This window comes from Solea senegalensis, linkage group LG16 (genome assembly GCF_019176455.1).
Source record: "Solea senegalensis isolate Sse05_10M linkage group LG16, IFAPA_SoseM_1, whole genome shotgun sequence".
Classification (NCBI taxonomy): Eukaryota; Metazoa; Chordata; class Actinopteri; order Pleuronectiformes; family Soleidae; genus Solea; species Solea senegalensis.
Window position 1 is genome coordinate 8,542,122 of NC_058036.1, and position 20,456 is coordinate 8,562,577.

At 40.3% G+C, this 20,456-nt stretch overlaps 1 protein-coding gene across 5 annotated transcripts in view; it reads left to right on the forward strand.

Moving 5' to 3' along the window:
• Positions 1–17,564, forward strand: part of smoc1 (SPARC related modular calcium binding 1) — a 56,893-nt gene extending 39,329 nt beyond the window's left edge. For 2 of the 5 annotated variants that reach the window (XM_044046796.1, XM_044046800.1), the window contains exons 9-14: positions 443–635; positions 2,259–2,341; positions 6,948–7,053; positions 7,571–7,815; positions 8,971–9,001; positions 15,269–17,564. In XM_044046796.1, coding sequence (XP_043902731.1) covers positions 443–635; positions 2,259–2,341; positions 6,948–7,053; positions 7,571–7,815; positions 8,971–9,001; positions 15,269–15,308 — 698 coding nt within the window. In that variant the 3' untranslated portion in view covers positions 15,309–17,564. Of the gene's footprint in view, positions 1–442; positions 636–2,258; positions 2,342–6,947; positions 7,054–7,570; positions 7,816–8,970; positions 9,022–15,268 lie in introns of all 5 variants that reach the window. The other 3 variants (XM_044046797.1, XM_044046799.1, XM_044046798.1) reach the window with 3 other exon arrangements.
• Positions 17,565–20,456: the final 2,892 nt, after the last annotated feature.

The window sequence follows — 20,456 nt, forward strand, 5'->3', positions numbered from 1 at the left end:
ATACCCCGACTCACCCTATGCCTGCACTTTCCTTCATGAACTTCCGTAGCACTTTCCCCCACATGGTTCTCTCATTCTGTCATAACTCTATTTAATGTCTCTGGTTGCATTGTTGTTTTTAATGAATATTTTCTATTAACACCGAATATTTGTTGTGACACTTCAGCCTTGTAAACGTATTCTATGCCTTGATATGTTGATGTTATAGTAGTACAATCGAAAAATAAAATTGACAATGAGATTTTTAATTCCAAAGTCAACACTGGACATTCATGCTCAAAGCATTGAGCATGATGTTTTGCTGATGCCTCACCTGTAGTTGCATGTGCCCACGGAGTAAAAAACTGACATTTTATAAACTTGTATTTCTGGTTCCTGTGTCTCCTGTTAGCTTTCCCCAAATGTGTCTCTCTGTATTGAGTGTGTTTCCTCATGATTTTAGAGAAAGTTCCCTCTTGTGACCAGGAGAGACAGAGCGCCTTGGACGAGGATCAGCAGAACCCTCGTGAGGCCATTTTCATCCCCGACTGTGGACCTGGGGGCCTTTACAAACCGGTCCAGTGCCACCAGTCCACAGGATACTGCTGGTGTGTTCTAGTGGACACAGGACGGCCCATTCCTGGAACCTCTACTCGGTAATATATTACCTGAAACCTGTTTTTTGTTTGTTTTTTATTGTAGTAAAACTATTGGCTGCTTGATAATATAAAAATAAAAATATAATTAGCTTCCATTTTGTATGGTATTAAATGTCTTAAATTAAATGGGCATCATTTCATGAACATGATGCACAACCTGAATTTGCTACATTACATTTAGTTCACCCGAAACATCATGAAATGGTATTTCAAGTGTGAAGAGAGGTTTGTGTTTCTATGAGCACTTTCTCTTGGCTCTTGTATCTGAACCATTGATGTTAACTGAGCAACATTAAATTCTCTGGAACCAACGACGAGCTATTTTTTCCTCATTGACCTCAAACCTCAAGGAATCTTGAATCCAACCTGCTGTTGCCGTTTTCATTTGGCAGAAAACGTAACTTCAAGCATTGATGGGAATATCATTGAGTTGGTGGTAAACAATCACCGTTTGGAGTGACATTTGTTGTGGAGCTGTTTATGTTACCTATGACAAAATGGCAGAAACAATGGGTATTTGTAAAAGCTGTATGTCAGAGGGCTGTAGATGAGGCAACAGCAGAAAGGTTAAATAAATGTTGGTTGTTGCTTATGTATACAGAGTTAGTCAAAAGAAGAGACTACATGTTGGAAAAACTGCTAGAACTGTGAAATAGATGCACTGTTTTTGTGAACAGTGGATTCATTATTCTCTTCCCACAAGAAGAAAAAAAAATACCCAGAGAAAAATATCTATGTCACTGCTGGATAATTTACTTTCATATATGACAGTTTTTCAAAACATTTAAGACAACTTAAAATGATTGACGGTCCATAAATCCTGCAAAATAATCACACGCATAGAAATAAACTTTGCAGACTGAATTCTCATCAGTGTTTTAGACATACTTAACCTCGAGGCGATTATTTCCTCACGTAAGAATTTATTGAATTTTGGAATAGACGTCACACAGCTCTTTCCTCTGGACAGCAACATGCCGAGTCATGCATCAGACATCCCATCTTGGATCAGTGGCCATGCAGACGAAGGAAAAAAATAAATGACAACTTGCTTTTCGTAAAAAAACAGAAAAAAAACAAAAACCGAGCCAAATGAGATACACATGCAAAGTTTTCCAAGAAGCAGTGATACAATAACAGCCAGGAGGAAACATGTCATGCCATGCATAATGCCAAACAATTTCCAACAAAGCTTTGTGCGCGTCACATGACATTAAGCATTTATGATTAAGACGAGATTAGTCACTCTGCATAATTCTTTACAGATCGACAGCTGTCATCCAGATTCAAAGTGTAAAAGTCTGTGGAGTAGCGATTAGGCAGGTTAGCATTTGATCATCGAGATCACAAAAGTTTGTCAGTTTGTTATTGAGCCTAGAACGGAAAGAGCCAAGTATGGAAAAACCTGGTGGTGGTTTTGTTTTGTTGTGCGTTCGATCACAGCCCATGTTTGATTTCCTTCATTTTCTATGCCTGAACAAATATGTATCTGTGCCTGTTTTTTGTGAAAAAGTGAACGCTCAGATTTTTCACACATTGTTTGGACAAGTTTATTCTTTCCATTTTCTGCTTTTTCTTACATTTCCATCTCCCTGCTGTCCTCTCCTCTCTGTGTAACAGGTACCAGAAGCCCGAGTGCGACAACACTGCGCGATCTCGTGTCTCAGATACAGAAGATCCCTTCCAGGGCAGAGATTTGACAGGTTTGGGATTAGGGTTTGGGGTTGCAGAAACAATCTTCCATAAATAATCCAAACAGACATTAATTAACTGTTATGTTTGTCAAGATTTGTCTCATTTGATTTACAGGGGTAATTATGCTGGATTTACAATCTAAATGTTCCAATCTAACTGTGACAGTGAGTCGTTCATTTTAGTAAACCAAAGCAAGCTTCTTCTTTCCTGCCAGTGACAACTGGTTTTTCCACAATTACTCACACAATGCAGCAGACATTAGCTTTAGCTCTGTCTGTAGGTTGATTCAATGAAACAACATCAAAAAAAAAATACTGTTCAATTATTATTTGTCAAATATTTCAATATTCCTGCACATGAGAGCAAGTTTAAATAATGCAGGGTTCAGAGAACAGCTAACAAGATCAAGTCATTGTGGGATCAGCATGTTGAACTTAGAGGAGCAGCTTCAAGATGCATTCAAGAAACCTTGCAAATTTCACTTCTGCACTAACTACATGGCAGATGACCTTGTGATAGACGATACACAACGAATTTGGTTGACACAGGAGTGGAAAGATCTTTTTTAACAATGCAAATATCTTATCTTATATCTTTATTTTATAATGACTAAAAGTAGTAAGAATCATTTTTAAACACAGTAATATAAGATTACCCTGTTTGGCTGCTTAGCATCAGTGTCTCACTTCAATTACTCATCATAGTCTCGCTCACTGTAACAAACACATTATGTCATCTGTGATATTCCAGTGGGCCGTCAGCAACACTGTGAGAAACGCTAATGCATCGGTGTGCTGTCAAAACACCCATAAAGTTTTTATTGTCCTCATAACTCATCACAACACTGATAGTTTCCGCTTTAGGTCGAGCTTGCAGTGAACATACCGTCTTCTCAAATAACAAGTTTGGCTGGAGTGTAAAGTTCCATATAAATCCAGTACAGAGGGAAGCTGAGCTGCCAACATTACCCTAAACACTAAATGGAGATCATGTGATTCTGCCATTACACCGTTCTCCATATTCTTTATATGTGGAGTTAATTTCTTACACCATCCTACACATGGAGCAAGTGATCTGCCCAAAACTATTACTGCAACGATTTTTAAGAACCCCCAGAGTTGGAGTAAGTGATTCTGAGGAAACTGTTGATATCTGAAGCCAAAAGCCACACAAATACACAGCCCTCACATCAGTGATGCTTCAGAGGCTTCACCCTCCATATTCATGGCCACACACGTCAGAAGCGATGACACAAACAAGAGGGCAAGTTGACTTAAGAGTGAAATATAGTGGAATCATAATGGCATTAAAGTGGAGACTCTGCAAAAGCTAGCTAACAAATCAAATCTGATCATTTAAAGCAGCATCAAACAAAGGACAGGAACACCTTTTTTAATTTTCCAGCCTCCTCTTTGGCCAACCCTCCTTGATATTTGGTGTAGAATATGCCAGTACATTTCATGTAGGCGTTACAGATATGGCTGTAAGTTATGATTTGGGTCACGATAGTTTGGCATTTTTACAACCGGGTCCCCACAAGTTTGGGAAACACAGGTATGTCTCATGCTTCCATTGGTGGTCATAGCTTCCATGCTCTTGCCTAAAGGTCACCACTGGTCTTTTGTCCACAGTCCCAGTCAAAGAATAGCTTAGTTTTGTTTGTTTCCCCAAACAATGGATTTTTATTGGATTAGACTCACTTCCTCCAGCGTAAATGGCAGTGCAGGTTGGGAACTGTAGCTATATGCACTTGCTATTGTACATTATCCTTTTTCCCACCAGGTCTACTGAGCAGGATAAGTGCTTGTGGTGTTTGATCCCCCGGCAGCCAAGATCAGAGGCTCTCCTCTAAACTGGAGGTCGTAACCTCAGTCCATGCTCCTCTGCCCTAGTTACTGCTCACTTACTTTTGTTGCTCCTCACTTTCCCAATCATTTAAGCCTGCACTGTAATTCTTATTCAATCCCCCATCTGGTGAGTTTACAGAGTCAAGCATGACTCCTAACTGTGCAGCAGATGTGTGGCGTGTTTTATGGAAGGTGTGAGTGTTGCGGGGCGCAACGAGGCAGTGGGGGGGAAACGGTGGAGATATTTTTATGTACTGTGAAGAGATGTTATGAAGCACCACAACAAAGCAGTCTTTCATCACCATCACATCAAGGCAGGGTGAGAAAAGACAGCTTGAGAGGGCAGTTAATTAACTACTTACAGCTACAGGTTCAATCTCATTGTGCCTAGAATATCACAACGGCAGCTCTGTCAGAGCGGGAGGAGAAAATCTCTCTTAGAAAATCACTGTAAACTTCCACCCAACTATGTCCAGGAATTGGACTTTGTTCAAAACCTATTTAGTTAAAACAAATGAGAATATTTTGGCCTCATCAACAAATTATTAATCCTACAGTCTTTGTAAGCCAAGAGGTTAACCTTTCACAGTAATGGTTTGCACCCAAAGGTCTTGTGATGTGGTGACAGTAAACTGCACCACCTCAAATTACAATTTCCAACATATTACTAGAGGTGATTTGTGTGGCCTACAAATTGACCGACTGGATGAGGTGTGATTCACCTCCACGTTTGCACATGCACAAAACAGTTTAGTGGAACGGCTCTGTCCAATTATGGGATTAAATATAAAACCAGCTGCTCTTTAAGAGTTTATACCAAAGAGAAAAAATACTACAGCTAAAGCCCTCGACATAATAAAAATAAAAACATTATATTTAACTTTAAACTGCTCATAGTTCATAAACATAAAATCTGGTGATAATATACCGCAGAGGAACAGCACTACCAATCTGAAATGGTAAACCATAATTTGAATTTGAACTGTAAACTATCATTATGATATTAGAACAGATATAGAAAAGTGACACTATCCACATTCACACTGATCATTTTAAGCCTTGCTTTCACTATGTCCTCACTGACATCGTGCTAACTGTGGCCAAACAGGAAACTTGTAGGACTAATTGGACACGTAACCGGGAGGGTGCCGGTTCAAATTCCAGGAAGGGTCTTGTGTGTGTTCAAGTCATCCCAATTCTAACCCGTACACAAGTCCACTAGCTTCAGCCCTTCTCCTCCTTAGCGCCAGTCGAAAGGCAGCCATGTGATCATAGCAAACACATGTAGATCAGTTAAAAAGACTTAACAATACTAAAAAATGTGGGTTAATCTCCAACAGTTACCAGGGTAATCTCAATATTTACCAGAGGAGTCTGGTGTATTTAGCATCACAAACCCTGCCGCTGTATTTCAGTCCAGTGACTGTGTCAGACGGAGTCTGTGCTCTGGTCAGGGAGGAAGTATTGAAGTACTTGAATTAACTGATTCTAATGAGGGCCACACAGTAGTGGTTAGCACTCTTGCCTTGCAGCGAGAAGACCCGGGTTAGAGCCCCGGTTGGAACAAGGGCCTTTCTGCATGGAGTTTGCATGTTCTCCCCGTGTGTACGTGGGTTCTCTCCCGGTTTTCCGGCTTCCTCCCACAGTCCAAAAACATGCAATGTGGGGATTAGGTAAATTGGACACCCTAAATTGACCATAGGAGTGAGTGTGCGAGTGAATGATTCTAATGATTCAGTTGCACTGAAAACAACTACTTTACAAGTCACTAGTCACTGTTGCATGAGGCGAGCTGGGACCGTAGGTGGAAAAGGGGCTATACACATACGAATGAGACTCGAAACTGATCTGAGGATATCTGAATCCATGTGTTTTTTTTCCTGCTTACACCTTCATGGGTCGTAACTGATTTGTACTACATGGGGAGGAAAAATAGTAATTGGGACACTTGTAACACTGCAGCGTAAAGTGGCCCAGAAGCTGTTTGACACGGCCAGCGGTCCTGCACCACACAGTGCCCGTGACACTGCGTAACACCCCCAATTTAACACTTGGATTAAGGCACAGCGAGGCAGTGTTTCTCCGAGCTCATCATGTTGTAGGAAATGCTAATTGGAGTCACCTGGCAGCGCAGTGGACCTCCTCCCACTGAACGTCCCGAGCAAGCATAAAAGGAATGAAAAGAAGTGAACTGAGGAGGGGACTGACTGGAGAAAGCTTGAGAGAATGGAGGAGAAACAGAATGAGAAGATTAGTTTACTAGCAGCTGTGTTTGAAGTTCCCACTTAACAGACACAATTACTGTAGGAGGGAAACATTTGCGCTGGCTTTTTGCGCTATTAAAACTATACATCTGGGCAATTAAAGAGAGCTACCCAAGGTGTTCAGAATTGTGTCATAAAAGTTAACAGGTCTGCGCTGCTCAACAAAGCTCTCTCATCACCAAACACTTCTGTTCCACCTTCCACCATGTGCCTCAGCTCTGGTTTTACAAAACGGCCCAACTTTGAATTTCACCTCTAGTGAAAGCATATGAATAAACGACTCACTAAACGTAAACGTCTCACAGATTAGCCGGGTTTGCCGTTGATCTTGACAAGGCTCGCATGTTTTCCATTAGTGTGCCACAGCTGTTTTGTGTTGTCATGTGTCACAGTGGTTCACTGCCGCTGAGGCTTTCGAAGCACTTCAGCTTCACTGTACCATAATGACTCAAATTAGTCGTGGAAGGTAATTCTGCTGTATTCTCGTCTTTGATTTGTACCAGGCTGCCCAGAGGCGAAGAAAGTGGAATTCATTACAAGCTTGTTAGATGCCCTCACCACAGACATGGTGCAGGCCATTAACTCACCAACCCCCTCTGGTGGTGGGAGGTAAGTAATGTCATGTACCACAGCAGTCCCAGGAGTATCCAACATAAGTAAGATACTTTACGGGTGATTTTTGTGCAAAATGTTTTGACTAGTTTGGTTTTTCCTTTCAAATAATGTCTCCCTTCTTTCTAAGTTGTATTAAAGTATACAGATGTTTGGCCGAGACAGTGACACTTTTTAGTTTCCCATCATACACCGATCAGTAGTTTTGGTTTATAGCGCAATAATTATTGACTTAATGTATACTAAACTTGTTATTGCTTGAGATCCTGAATCTTTTAAATCTACTTTACAAACCAAAATTTTAATTCACTTAATATAAATAATTCAAATCAAATATTAAGAAGTGATGTTATCATTGTGGCTTTATGACAACTTCTTCCAAAATGTAATGATACAAAAATTTACTATACATACTATATACTTAAGTTAAGTTCCTTAGATCAGATTTATCCCATACTCTGGGTTTATTTAATCCTCATTTCTTTTCGCAACTGTCTCTTCTGATCTTCACCAGGTTTGTCGAGCCTGACCCCAGTCACACTTTAGAGGAGAGAGTGGTGCACTGGTATTTCGCCCAGCTGGATAACAACAGCAGCCAGGACATAAACAAGAAGGAGCTGAAGCCTTTCAAGAAGTACCTGAAGAAGAAAGCCAAACCCAAGAAATGCTCCCGCAAGTTTGTCGACTACTGCGACCTGAATAAGGACAGGGCCATTTCTCTGCACGAGCTCAAAGGCTGCCTGGGTGTCAGCAAGGAGGGTAAGAGCGGGGAAAGTGAGGACATCGCTTAGAGTGGGTTGGCGGGGTCATGACACGGGGTCAAGACCTTCAGATCAGCTGGGAAAAGCTGTATTTAGTGACTCTTTTAACAGCTGGTTAGACACGCAGATTCTATAATTAACTGACCTCTGTAATGGTTCAGATTGGTTGTTCAGACAGAAGAAAAACCCAATAGTTTAGCTTGTTTATGTTATGACGATCAGTTTCCATTTGTATAAACGCAACAGCACAGTGAGAAATTTATACCCACATTAGATTTTTATTAATATTTTCATCACGTCTCGACAAGATGATGTCATTGTGTGACAAACAGATGTGTTGGCTGGCTAAATAAGGGGCGCTGCTCCCCTCAGCTCCCTCTGATGAATATTCAAAAGAGACTGAGACTGTATTTGTGGATCCGAGGCACTGTCTGGGCCAGAAAACTGACTATACGCATCATGAGTTTGCAGACTGCTCCCGATATAGACGTATTGGTTATGTTATCCACATAACAGCAAGAAGAAGGAGATACTTACTGACAATCATCTCAGGGGGTTCTGAAAACACATTTTTACTGGTTTAAAAAAAGGCCAGGGGTCACCAAATCTACTCAGTATTAAATTATCAGGGTTAATTCAAGTCAAGCATCTTATATGCACGATTTCATTCTTGCTACTTAACAAAGAGACTCATCAATCTAAAAGAAACATTACAAGTTCTGGATCAGACCACATACTTGTATTTGCCAAGAGCTGTCTCCAGTGGTCAGAAGCAACAACAAAGTTACTTATGTTTTGCTTTTATTTCCACTTCTTTTTACTGAGAATAGTTTTCAAGTTAACTCTGTGGCCTATGAACACAGTGTCTTGTAAACAAAGAACATGTATTTTTTGTCTTTTCTGAAACCGTCTCTCCAAACACATCCAAGACAGAACTAACTAACAACAATTGTTATTATTATGGCTCAAGCGCTTGGAAAATGACCATTGCCGTCATCTGTTCAGGCCAAGAAACCACATTTGTTGGTATGGAAAAACTTGCATATAGTATCTTTAATATCATGACTGCAATCTTTTCTCTTTTTTTGCAAATAATGTTTGACAAAGGTACAACTGTGGGTACAAAAATTGTGTTTTTTTTTTCCTTTTGCAGGTAGCTCAACGAGTGGCAATCAAGGGACAAGGCAAGGGACAAATTTGTTCAGTAAGGCAAACTAATACTAACACTTTTACTAACCATGTCTGTGTCTTTATAGCTGCCTTATTGTGTAATTCATTAACAGTCACATTGATTAGATGTGTTAGTTTACAGTAGTCCTGGCTAGCCGGCAACGCAGCATGAGATGTTATATGTAAGCTTTAATGTAAAGTAGAGCAGAACCGTTGACGTCTCTGTCCTTGAATAGGTCCATGTGCAAGTGTATTTATGGTTCAAATCATACATAAATCTTGTTTTGATCTTGCTTTAATTTAAATAACACAATTGTTCTTAAATGATAAATAGGATTTTTATTTTTTTGTGGATAGTCTTTCCACCTTTTAGTCTGTCTCTTTGTTTTCAGTCTGTCTGTCGCCTCATCTTGGTCTCGTTTTACCATCTGTCAGGATTCTCCCCATTGAGCAATTACTTGTCCCACGGATGCTGTTGACTCTGGCCACTAGGCTTTTTCAGTGCCACAAAGAAATGAGCTCATGTGTTTACCCTGGCGCTTCCCCGCTGTGCCTGGAGAACAGTGGCTCAGAACAGGCATAACGTCAGTCCCCATCGGACCGTGGGCACGGCCGCCAGGATAAACAGCTCCGGTATTAGAGTAGCAGAGAAGGAGCCTTGGCCGCTTGTTTTCGCTGGAGTCACCGAATCTGTCACCTTTGCGTTTAAGAGCTGGATTTAAATGGCCTGACAGCTTTATATGCCGCCACTAAGGCACTGTGGGTACTAGTGATGATTGTGGACGGAGTGAGGTATGTGGAGAAGGAAAGAGAGACACAGGGAACTTGCATTATGAGCCTGTAAGAACACATGGCAGCATTTTGCCTCGACTAAGTTATAGACGGACATTGTGTTCAGGTCTGCCAAGCTGGTCCTTAGTGGCCTGCATGCCTTGAAATCCCACTGCCTTTGCCAGGCATTAAATCTTATCATGCTCTGTCGCAACTTTGGATTGTCACTTGAGTGTTGTTGGACATATTTTAAATTTACAGTAGGATTGTGAGCATGTGGGGCAGTGTGGAGCACATCTGTATGAGGCTCCTTTAGACTCGAAGCACTGGCAAGAGCAGAGGAAAACATCTGAATACCTGGTATGAAATTTGAAGTGCTGGAAAGGGTGGCATCTATCGTCGAAAAGAGACTGAAAAACCTTATTGCAGATGAGATTTGTAACAGAAGCCCAGGGCAGTGATTTTCTCATTGAACCCTCCTCATGTTGAGGACACGGCTGAGCAGCAGGTCTGATACTTCATATGGTTCCAAGCATTTTGTCTCTGTGATGAGGAAGAAAACTTCTTGCAATGGGCTTTGGCAGCAGGGTAGATTGTTTTCTTTTGAGTGGTCTTAATTCTATTTAGAAAGACATGATCGCACGTTTGAATAAGTACAAACACGTGCGGGTGTCCATGTATGAACGCTGAAGACAAACTGAGCACAAATGTGAGACATTAGAGGGTCTATGATGATTGTTTACACGGGGATTATGATGCAGAGGGCATCAGCTGTTGATGAGCACGAGCACCACGGTTGGCCAACATCAGGCTCTCGTTAGGGGTGGATCAAAAATATCGGTTCGGTGAAATATCTTTGTCCTTCCTCGTATAACACGATGATCGATATCTTTGTTGGCGCCGCTGCTGCAAGTGTTTTAAAATGAATCTTATTTGATACTGTCATTCACCAGGAAGGTCCACATTGGCCAATATGTCCTTTTTGTGCAGTGTGAGTGCTCATATTGTGGAATGACAATGGTACTGTACTGTAGTGAGAGCTGTTGGAAGTGAATAAATTGAATAAATGTTGCCACATGCAAACAATTGACCGATGTCGCACTGCTAGTAAACCATGGAAAAAATGAAGCATGACGAGGACAAACCAAACATTGACATCAATAGTAAAATGGTAAAAACACCACACCACAGTGTGCTGTGCGTCTCAAAATATTAGACAGTGTGAAGTTTAACAAGTTTAGGCGCCAATGAGTGACTGTACACCGTGAACACAAAGAAAAGTCTGTTGATTTCTTCAGATTAAAAAAAACAAAAACACAACTCCACTGTTGCACACACAGTTATGCTGGCGCACGTACAGTAAGTCATTTTACCTGCCAAAATGGGGAGCTACAGAAACCCCCCCCCACACACAGTTTTTAATGGTTTTATAATGGTTTTTCAGAAGAAATGAGATCTGTTTTCTCAACCACTTAAGATCTTTTCATTGCTAATAGCTAAAAAAAAATTGTGACAGTAAAATATACTGTAGATCTATTCTTAATTATAAGCCTTCTAACGTATGTATCTTCACATTAATATCAGTCTTACATCATTAAATACCAATCACAGTGAGGGATTATGATGTATTTTGCCATCCTGTCACTGAAGGTACAATTAGAGTCTTATTTCACATGTCAAAGACCATTTTAAGTCCCTGTACTTTGAGAAAAACAGATGTGCGTATGCTGTTGTGGCTCTTCTGTCCTGTCTGCTGTTTAATGTCAAACTCCTCTCCTCTCGCCACCTTTTCTCCTCTCCTCTCCTCCTTTTCATTTGTCCTGGCTGCGTCCATCATTAGGCTTGAATGAAAGGAGGGTATTATGCAGGCTGGGCCTGGCACCAGGGCTGCAGGACCATTAGAGAGTCCTGTCCACACAGAGCCAACAGCAATTACACTTACAGACTACTTGTGTTTTAATTACCAGGACATCAGGTTGACGGAGTGTACTGTTAAAAGGTAACAGGTCAACAAAGAGGACTGATTAGCTCACCATCACAAGCTGCAATTTTGGGGGTGATTTCATGGGCTGCTCGACAAAGCTAACAATGAGCTAACAGTAAGCTAAAGTCTGGATATCTAACGTCTTCTCCCCCCAATTGCCGCCATGTACAGGTATACCATGATTCCCAGCTCTCGAGCCAAGTGTCTTTATTGGCCAGTCCCAGGTGAGGCACTTCTAGACAGGATCTGCTTTCAGCTCTTTATCACATGCGGGGCCAAGGTGTCCAGGGAGAGGCCAGGGCGCTTTGTGTTGTTAATGGTACAGACAGTGTCCTCAGTGACTGGGAGGAGAGAAGGGAGAGAACTGTTCGCTCCTCTGGAGCCTGGTAATTGCAAAGTCAATTCATCAGCACTCCTGCTGCTCGGCTCTGTACCACAGGCACATTTATGTGAGTTAAACAGAGGAACGGCATGACATCTGCAAATCAGAGTCTCTGATGTACAAATACAAACACTATAGAAGTACATTACTACAGTTACTCGTATGTTAGAATGCATTTAATGCTGAGTACAGGTTTTGTGACCGAGATGATCCTACGACAAGTTTTTGGGATGCTACCACAACCTTGATTTATAGCTACCAAATCTGAATCGTTAATCTGTGAGCAGAAGTGAACATCTGCACCGAATTTGAAAAGATTCACTCCCGCAGTTCTTCAAGACAATGTATTACCCCAAGGAATGAAAAAAAAAAGAATGCCAATCTGTGAGCTTTTGTACCAAAGATAATGGATTCATAAGGCAACAAAAGTTCACAGTGACCCTTTAATCAAAATCTAATCAGGTCATTCTCGAGTCCAAGGGAATGTCTGTGTCCGATTTAATGAAACTTCTTACAGGTGTCCTTTATACTGAATAAAAGAGATCCTTATGACCATGACCCTTAACCAACAACATTTATCCAGTTCATCTGTGAATATAATTTGACGTCTGTAACAAATTTGAAGAATGTATCCCCGCATCTTAGATGATTAAATTCTACTGTGTTCATCTTTGAGTCCAAGTGAACATTTGTGCCAAATTTGACAGGATTCCCTGGAGGTGTTACAGATATTTCAAGTTGACATTGTAGAAAATGCTCGAAGGTCACGGTGATGGAATTAGTTTACCCTCCGGGTCAGAACAGCCAGGTACACACGCATGACAAAGTACCGCAGTGACTCACACACAGAATCTAAACACCAGAGTGACCAAACTGCAGGAAACAATAGCTGAAATATTTCTTAGATGTTGTTTTCATCTGTAACAGCGTTAGGTTTGTGCACAGCTGGTTTCCAGGCCTGAGGACCCTGATGTTGTTCAGTCTAATACTGTTCAGGGCATGACATATCTAAACCAGTCCCGGCAAAATGACCATGAAATGTGTTGTTGTTTTTGTGGCGACCAAAGGGGAGACTGCAGTGTCACTCCTGATCAGGTCAAAATGTCCACAACTGTCCAAACTATAAACGGAATACAATTGCCATTTAATTTGCTGTGCATTCTCATGCGTAGAAGACAAATGCTTCCCATTCTTAGTCTTTAAAGAGCTTTCATCGAGAGCCCACCACTGTCAAGTTGTACTCCAGCCAGGTATACAGTACATTTATGGACCGCATGCCAAACAGATGTTGCTGTAGCTGGAGCTGGTTTTGAAGGATTTGACATTTTCTATACTCTGTTGATGCAGGATACACGGCTCTCCTATGTATGTATATATATAGGTATGTATTTATACATATACATATATGAATGTATGTATATATATATATATATATATACATACATACAATCATGTCTAATATACAGTTATGCCACAAAATGGACATACACTCCTCATTTCCGGGTACAAACCTTTTTCAAGCACCTCGCAGGTGGCTGTAATGTTTTACTATTAACTTTATCTTGTGCACTTAAAGTATAGGTGAAAACACTACTCGTGTGGAGTGTACACTGTGATTTATGGAGCCGCGGACTGAATACTTGACTCTGCAGTTAACACGTCGCCCCAGACTACAGAAGCTTCTCGCGTGTGTAGTGAAATCAGCTGGACGTTCATGGTGAACCTAACAGGCAGTGACACAGACCTGCACCTGCAAATCCCCCACCCCCATTTAACACACACACACACACACACACACACACACACACACACACACACATACACTCACATTGCATGTACACAATCAACCCTATACTCAAGGGACATTAAAGCAGACAGAACAGAATTCACATACTTTTTCACATACTCAGACACACAATGTTTACCCTACACTACAACAGATACAGAGGTGTGTACAAACACACACACACACACACACACACACACACACAGTCTGGACTCTCACAGTGCTCAAACAGACCTCTGCTCTCCTCTTTCGTAGCCATCTGTAAGCAATCTAAGCTGTTCACATCTCTTTTTCTCCGAGGCCTTCCTTTCTTTCTTTCTTTCGTTCTTTCTTCTACACAAAATGTATGTATTCTTTGAAGCATGAATAACAATCTATACATTTGCAATGCCTTGCCTTTAGTGAGGTAAGTACACACAGTCCCAGCCATAACAACAAAAGTAGATAAAAAACAATGGTTTGGAATTGGCTTAACAAATTTCATTTTGGTGCATCCCTATTTTATTGAGTAGTTTTGTATCATTTGTGCTGACTTGTGTCTTTACATCATCTTTTTATGTTTGTAGGGTTACACCTACTTTCATAATCCATTAGTCTGTCTGTTATTATCTCAATTAAACAGTTTGTTTGGTCCATAAAATGTAAGAAACTGTTGGAAAATGTTGATCAGTGTTTCCCCAACCTCAAAATGATGTTGTTCCCAGGTGCCTTGTTTTGTCCACAAACCAAAATGATTCCGTTTGAATGATTTATTTGGAGCAAATAACAAACAAATGATTCCCAATAAAGAAGCTGAAAAATCAGAGAGATTGTTTTAACTCTTTTTTTAAAAAAAACAACCCACTCAACCCGATGAATAGATTATCAAAATAGTTAGTGATTGATTTAGTAATATATTAATAATTATTAATGAATTAATCGCTGCAGAAGGGCTGATACAATTACTCGATCAATTCATTATAAATCAATTACTAAATGAATTGTTATGTGTTGCGTTTCTTTGCTCCATAAAACAAAGAAATCATAAAAATTAAATGTTTGGCTTGTGGACAAAACAATAATTTCGAACATTTTATGGACCAAACGATTACTCAAGGCAGATTAATCGATTATTGCATTGACTCCGTTTGTAATCTCATCTCATCCATCACTGTCGGTAGTTTGTAAATGTTAAAAGCATTATCTAATGTGTGTGCTAGTCCACCCGGGCCAGATTGGCTTGTGTTTGTCAAGGGATTGCACCGGCTTGTCATGGAACAGCAGCACATCTGCAGCTTGCATACCAAAACTGACAAGTGAACACATTTTCTATTCTTTTTCTTTTCCCTTTCTTCCCTCTCCCGTCTTTCCGTTCCCAGTAGGTCGTCTGGTATGAGAAGAGAAGGATCCAGAAGCTGAGATGAGAGCAGAGGGCACAGAGGGAAAGCATCTGTACGCTTGCTGACAGGAAAGAGAAAGATGGAGCAGAAAAATTAAGACGTTCCTGAGATGTGGGACAGAAAAAAAAAAAAAACGAAGTGGCGCCAAAATATTTGCACTTTCGCCTCCCTATGTTTGAAATTGTACCTGTTTGTATGTGGAGTTTTTTCTGAAGTGACTGAAAAGGTTCTAGATAAGAATATATTTGTAAAGAGATTACATGAGCAGCTCACCACTGGAAGAGCGAGCGGGTTCATGTTACTTCATTTCTCCCATGTGTTCTGTCTGCCATATTTAGTGGCTACACATTTAAACGTATACACAGGTAGTGGTGGGCCACTAAAGTCAAACTCCCATTCAATCTCTTTCTGTCTAAATGTCGCTCGATACACATTTCAAACTCCTAAAGGAAGAACTGTGGTGGTGTAGACGAGTTCGAATGAATGTGCCATTTCTATGTGAACATTAGAATTAAACTGTGATCACAGAGTCTAAATTATCAGGCCAGAATTAGCTGTGTGAAGCCCCCTTGCACTGTTGCATGCAACACATTTGACTCAACAATCACATTCTTGTGAAGAAAATCTGTCTTATGTGTGTTTTTTGTGTGTCGGGCAAAGCTAGCTGTGAATATGTGGTTACTTTACTAGCTTACTTTTTTTGTGCAACCCAAAAACCAAGGCAAGACCATTATGATGTATGTACTTTGTGGTTTTCCTGCACAAGATTCCTTGACTCTTTTTTGTCTACAAAGTTTGTACTAATAAACTTTTTTTTTTTGTAAGTTTAGTAAGAACATATCTTTCAAAAAAAAAAACATAGTAACTGATTGTGAGAATTGTGAAACGCGTAAAGCAGGTATTAGAGTAATTTTACCGTCATGTCCTATCTTCCACTCACAATACTGGTACAGTAGATACACACTGCTAACTGTATAATCATATAGACTTACACTGAAACACGGCTTTATATACAAACTAAAGCCGCTTACAGCTTTAGAGACTTCAAAACTAAGGACAACCCTGAAACATTATTGTCTGTATGATGGTTAGCATGTTAGCAGAAGCTTGCTAACACCTAACCATTTTCGCTCTGTTTTGGTTTGTCTGTATGATTTTGATAACTAAACAAAAGAGGTGAATGAAAACTATCCAACTACAGCTTTAAGGTCAAACCACCACGAATAAACCATTGGTTTACACATATCCTGCACACTGTGTTGTGTAACTTATCACCGTGGCTACTTTTCTCACCCCCCACTAAGCGAATATTAATTACCACTGCAACTAACAGTTATGTTCATTAACCTGTCGTTTATTTTCTCAATTTAATGGAGTCATTGCTTGGACCATAACATGTCCGAAAATGTTGATCGGTGTTTCCCGAACCTAGAAATGATGTTCTCCGTTCTAATTATTCGTTTGTGATATGGGGGGAAAAGAAAACTGAGAAATCAGAGAGGTTGTTAACACTCAAAGCAATTCAAATAGTAAAGTTTGAACGATGAATCATGCGAAGACAAGAGAAGAATTAAGAATATGTTGAATAATTTAGTTATGCCGAGGTTTGAGGGGAGGATGTTCAGATTTGCCCCAGTCCCTTTTGCTTGGGGACGCAGCATATTAATCATAAACTCCATATGCTATTCATTTTTATGAGCAGTGATCAAAAGTTCATCTCTGCACAGTCTCCAGGTTTATTTTTCGCCTAACAGAACACCGTCAAGACAAATGTTTAAAATACACTTTATATTATTGTACTATAAAAGAACCTGCTATCTTATATTTAAATATAAGATGTTTATGTGGGCGAGGAACCCATTAATATCTGCTCATTTTCACTGTCATGCTCACGTTGATCCCTGTGAATGTAAACAACGCTGTTGTAAAAATGAGTGCAGTCACGTTGCGTGTAAACACACTCCGTGTCTGTCCTCCAACAGCTGATGCCAGCCAGCGCTCTGCGAAACGCTCGCGCACACGTGGAGCTTTGCCACCTCATGTAAGAGTCAGTCAGTTCTGTCAGGGTGTTTGAGGAACAGGGAGGAAAAAACCTGATCAACAAGTTTTGGTATGTGAAAAAATTATTCACATTTGGGAAGGATTGGGACAGGATTGTACGTTGGGAAGAACTGTGAGCTACTGATGTGGTGTGAATGTCTGTTTTGAGTTGTGTACGTTTTTCTTATTAAATTCCCAAGAGTCACTGCGATGGCTGATGAACACGTGACAAAAACATGGCTCCTGTTGTAAATACTTACTTTGTTTGTTTTTTTTCTACAGTGAAATGTGGGTCACATTGCGGGTGTGCCCTTCTGACTAATCGGCTTCACGTCAACATGTCAAACATTTTGCTCCAGTAGCTGATGTTTAGAGCAGACTTTATATTATCAGCTCAGAGCAGATTTCAATTTGTTTTTTTATTTGGCTTGTATTTTATGATTCCTGTCATCACCACTAGACACCATAGAGACTGTATGCTGTATCCATCATTTAATCCACTACAACCAAAAAAAAATCCAGCTCTAGTCTAATTCGGACTGGACACTCGTGCCAAGAAAGAGAAAAGAAAACTTTCTGAGAAGACTGTGCAGACTCTTGAGTGTCTCTTTGAGTCCACATTTGAACACAAGACTGTGTGTGTGTGTGTGTGTGTGTCTGCTGAAGTGCTTCCAGATGCTGCAGAGCTGCACATCACATGCAAGCACTAACAGAAACCTAACAGTCCAGTAATCACAGCTAATCACCAGGGGGGGATGTATAGTGATGGAGGTTTACAGATGACTGTCAGTCCGACAGCGAGGAAGCCAAGATGATCCTGCTCCTCACCAGCAACGTTTCCACTGCTCATCCAGACCATTTCAAGATGTTTCACATTTCACATTTGTTTCTTAATCATAGCTGATGAAGTTATAGATGTGCTGGAATAGACAAAACGCTGACGTGTGTTGTCACTGGGTGAAACGGACTGATGTTTTTGAAAAATGTGTGGACTCAGGTGCAGCGTTTTGGCACTGTGACGAAAACTGACACCGCTTCTTCAACGTACGTTCAATTTCTCAGCTATTTGAACTAATGACACAGCATTACCAAAAAAAAAAATCACCTAAATCATGAACAAGGCTATCATTTAGCTGTTTCAAGTACAGCTGAAACAATTCATCGATTACTAAATGAATCAACAACTATTTTGATAATCGATTTGAAGCTTTTTTTCATGATTAAAACAAGATTTCCTGTTGTTTAAGCTTCTTAAATGTGAGTATTTTCTTCAATTCTTTGATCTGGATAACCAGGTTTGACGAACACAGATCAACATTTTTTATGATTTTATGGACCAAACGATTAATCGATTTATCGATTAAAATAATTGACAGATTAATTGATGATGAAAATAATCGTTAGTTGCGGCTCTAGTTTCAAGTGCATAAAAGGAATTATGATGCCTTCAAGTCGAGGCTACCCCGTCAATGCCTCAGATTATTGCCTTTCTCTCCTATTAGTATCATATTAAGTGTGTTGCACTGTTGTCATAGTAGACTTTGTTGTTAACTACTGGTCAGAATAACAGAATACCAATCTTCTGACCTTCGACGTAAATGGAATGCACCACAAAAGAGCCACTAAAGTGTATTTCCAAGCATCTGCTCATTTTGACTGCAGGCGAAAAAAATCTTCCATTCTGATAATTTTTCTTTGCCTAAAATGTCTTTGTCTAGTTTGGTCAGTTCTAAATATTTCTCCTCATCACTTCCCTTAAACCATTTGCACTATGTGGTACAGTTAAACCAGTGAACAACAACAGAAGCAACAACCGATCCTGACAGTTTGGACCTGTCGGTGCTGTGAGCAGATGAGAAAGCACCGAGGAATGTGATGGGAGAAAAGATCTCAATGCTGACCCCTAAAGGTGAAGATGGTTCACTGCAGGTTGTAGGTTCACACGCGGACGTGACACAGCATAAGCTGAGCCAATCGACTCTCAGGACCTGACATGAATGAAAGTTTCCAACAAAACTTTATGAGTTGTACTTTTGTTGACTTTACTTCTGATTTCCACGGCATTCCTTGATTTGAAAGTTGACACGCGTCGGCGGCATTGTTTGAACATACCGTAATGAATCACTAGAGGCGGACTAAGCGGGGACTCGCTCTATAAATAAGGGACATTACAGAGGAGGAACACGGTGTGTCCTGTGGATATATGCGCAGTCAGAAATGCTCTGATTTAGTGATGAGACTTCAAAGTTGTGGATGTTGTCAGTGCATGATGGGAAGAGGAGGAGGAGGGTGAGGCTGCAGGGGGGGAGGGGTTGTATCACAGATGGAACTGGAGCCAAGGCAGCTGCAGTACATCTGTCTTGTACTGACACATGTGGCTTTTGACTTCCAGTGTGAAGTTCAAAAGAGTTTTATAATGACGCAGCTGCTTAGGGATGTAAGTGTGTGTGTGTGTGTGTGTGAGTGAGTGTGTTTTCTCCTTTGTTGAAGGGTAGGTGGGTAGAGGCAAAGGGGCTTTCATAGGTGAAGAGTGGAATTTGTGTTCTGAAAGTGACGTGTGGGCAGTGCAAGTGATACAAGATGTGGTTTAATGGTCTAGTGTGTAACATTTAGGAGGGTTTATTGGCAAAAGATGTATATACAACCTAATTCATAATACAACCCATATAATAATTTACTATAGAAAATACTGTACATAAAACCTGTAGTTTTCATAGCCTCAAAATAAGTCTTTTATGTGTCCATGTTGTTTCTACATTCATTTTCATAGCTGAAGAGCCTCTAAATTATTTTAATTGTCATTTAATTAAATAATAAATCAAATGTGTTGAAACATAGTCCTGGCTGAGTTAAGGTAGTTAAGGTAATCAAACAAAGATTATTTTTTTTAAAGGTAAAATGTAAGGTCTTTTGAAATAAATTCCACTGACTATCACCACTTGTTTTAGCACACAAAAATCACAACAATTAACATGGATCACATGGGTCCGTGTAGAGGTCGCTCAGTAAAAAAAAAATAAAAAATAAAAAATAAAACATGTGTGTGCATTGAAACACTTAGAAACAGATCCAACACCATTACAGGTAATTAGAGAGGACTGTGTGATAGCTACACATTAGCTGTGGG